At 51.2% G+C, this 2,810-nt stretch overlaps 1 protein-coding gene across 1 annotated transcript; it reads left to right on the forward strand.

Annotated features, from left to right (window-relative positions):
* Window positions 1-395: 395 nt before the first annotated feature.
* LOC123128308 (probable peroxygenase 5) lies at window positions 396-2,513 on the forward strand. The gene is made up of 6 exons (XM_044548276.1): window positions 396-613; window positions 720-842; window positions 985-1,070; window positions 1,661-1,752; window positions 1,836-1,961; window positions 2,054-2,513. The coding sequence occupies exons 1-6, from the start codon at window positions 520-522 to the stop codon at window positions 2,211-2,213; spliced, it is 681 nt and encodes a 226-aa protein (XP_044404211.1). The 5' UTR covers window positions 396-519; the 3' UTR covers window positions 2,214-2,513.
* The last annotated feature ends 297 nt before the right edge of the window (window positions 2,514-2,810 follow it).

Consider the following 2,810-nt stretch of genomic DNA (forward strand, 5'->3'; position numbering starts at 1 on the left):
GGGTATAATTTTTTCCCATTTATAAACACATGGGTATTTATTTGTCCTAAACCCTTACCCTAATAGGATTTTTACCCGCCGGGTTCGCTGGTTTCGGGTACCCATTGCCATGTTGAAATAAATGATTATAATGTTAGTCGTTTCTGGTTAAAAAGGGATTGCCCTGGCCTCTGCATCATCACGCGTACAGAACAAATTAAACAAACAATTTAGATTAACTTGTGCTAGTAATAAACGATGAGACATGGCAGAATAATTTGGATCAAGAAAAATGTTTTCCGGGCAGGAGGCACGGTCCGAGCCTAGGACACGTATCTGAGGAGTGCGCGTCTCCTCTTGCGGAAACGTGCGATCGCGAAACTGCCCAACCACTCACACGGCGCAAAACCGCGATCCTACATATACGGACGGCGGACGCCGAGACACCTGTGCACACCACGCGAGCCGCGGCAAATACACAGAGAAGAGAGGGGACAGCAGTCAAAGAGCGAGCGAGCGAGGCGGAAGAAATCCCTCGAGATGGACGCAAGACCGCGACGGGCGTCGTCCTCCCCGGCGGCGGCGACGGCGGCGGCGGCCTTGTCCCTGCTGCTCCTGTTCCCCATGTTCCTAGGTAATGAATAAGGCTGGCTCTGCTCTGCTCTGCTGTCCATTTCGTCGCGGCTTGCGCGCTTTGCTGATATCCGTCGTCCTTCCTCTTCTTGATTCCGGCCGGACAGGGGGCCAGGCGTCGGGGTACGGCGACGATTCGGGCGCCGGCGGCATGACGGCGCTGCAGAAGCACGCGGCCTTCTTCGACCGCGACAAGGACGGCGTCGTCACCTTCTCCGAGACGTACGCAGGTGAGCGAATTTTTTCCCCATTCGCTTTCTGCTTTTGTTACCTGCGTTCTGTTTCAGTCTTTCAGAGAGATTTCTCCCAGTGGTTCTCCGGTTGTTGTTTGTTGATTCTGTCTCACGTGCAATTACCCTCCTTGCATACCAGCGTTTCGGGCCCTCGGATTTGGATTTGCTTCGTCCACCTTGAGTGCCACCTTCATCAATGGCGTCCTTGGCCCCCAGACCAGACCGGTAATCCTTCGACAGAGAATTCTTATGTCGGAGTTTTCTTCTGTGTTAAGTTTAAGGATCCTGGTTACTGTTAGCTTGTGGCTGCAACATTCCCTTGCTTCCCTGAGAAGAGAAGGCAACGCTAGATTAGAACGCTTCATTTTGTCTGCGGTTTCGAGCTGATTATTCAGTGCTCTGGTATGTTAGGCTAGCTACCTGAGCCACAAAGTTTTGTTCTGTGGAACATTTAGCACCTTTTACTGTGCTTTCTTCAAGTCTTGATAGAAATTCAATTCTCAGTAGTATTTTCCTGCGAGTGCATAGATACGCGATCCCGGGTCTGACAAGTGATGAGTGTCAAAATCATGAAATGTAGTAGTGCGGTATAATTTAGAGGGATGCCTGGTTTCAGATTTTGACAGCACAAGCGTCAGATGTGGGCATTACTTCTTTTTTTATTAAGTCGTGGGCATGACTAGCTAGTAGTGCGGTACTCTGTGATCACTATGATGTTTCAAATCAAAGAAACTGAGCAGGTCTTAGCACACCTTCGTTCTTTGTCCAAAGAGCAAGCAAGTTACTTTGTATAAAGGGCTGTGAAATTCGTGCAGGAAAATGACACGGCGCGCATGTCCATCTACATCGAGAACATCCACAAGGGCATCCACGGGAGCGACTCAGGCGCGTATGACTCCCAAGGAAGGTAGTAAAAGCACACGCCAACCACTTCGTCTGCTCCAACTTGCGCATGGTGATTCGCTACTGATGCGTAATTAACCATTGCAGGTTCGTTCCGGACAAGTTCGATGCGGCCTTCGCCAAGCACGGCAAGACGGTGCCGGACGCCCTGACGTCCGCGGAGGTGGACGAGCTGATCGCCGCGAACCGGCAGCCCAGCGACTACGCGGGATGGTACGCGCGGTCTACGGCCTCTCCTGTTATGTTATCCATCCTGCACGTAATTTTCAGACCTCCTGACGCGGCAAGCAAAACAACGTATGCAGGGCGGGCGCATCGGCGGAGTGGAAGCTGCTGTACAGCATCGGCAAGGACGAGGACGGGCTCCTCCGCAAGGACGCCGCCAGGGGCGTCTACGACGGCAGCCTCTTCGCCAGGGTGGTGCAGGAGCGGAGGGCATCCTCGCTAGAAGAAACCCAGGCATGATCGTGGCACGCCGTCACGGTCTGTGTGTGTGGCTACCGTACAAGCGACGGAGGCCAGTCTGAACACTACTTGAGTCCGTCCGAACTGATGCGTCGCTGGCTAGGTACAGGGCATTACTGGTACTCCCTTCGTCACGGTTTAGAAGGCGTGCTTGGAAATTATCCGAGACCTATGTGGTTATCTATTGGTTGTGAGTGGTTGTGAGATGGGTTAAAAATAGCATTCACACTATCCATACATATAGAAATAGTACATCGAAGTACTAATTAGCTACTAGAAATAAATGCAATACGCGCTAAACCTTGTCTATTGTGGAAACGCACGCAAATTTAACTGCGCCTTCTAAACTGTGACGGAGAGAGTAGTACTAGTCCAAATTACTTATCCGGTGTGATTGGCTCGTCGCGTCACGCCGTCACGGTCTGTCGCCACATAGCTACGGACAGTAGTACTACTATATCTGCCGAATGAATGTTAGAAAAATAGGCAGTGTGAACGGGTGTGAACGCTTGTGAACGGAATCGTGGGATGGGACCGATGTTCCTCTTGTTTGTGTCCTGTGGATATATGGTTTCATTATGCGTACACGACTGACTT

Source organism: Triticum aestivum, chromosome 6A (genome assembly GCF_018294505.1).
Source record: "Triticum aestivum cultivar Chinese Spring chromosome 6A, IWGSC CS RefSeq v2.1, whole genome shotgun sequence".
NCBI lineage: Eukaryota > Viridiplantae > Streptophyta > Magnoliopsida > Poales > Poaceae > Triticum > Triticum aestivum.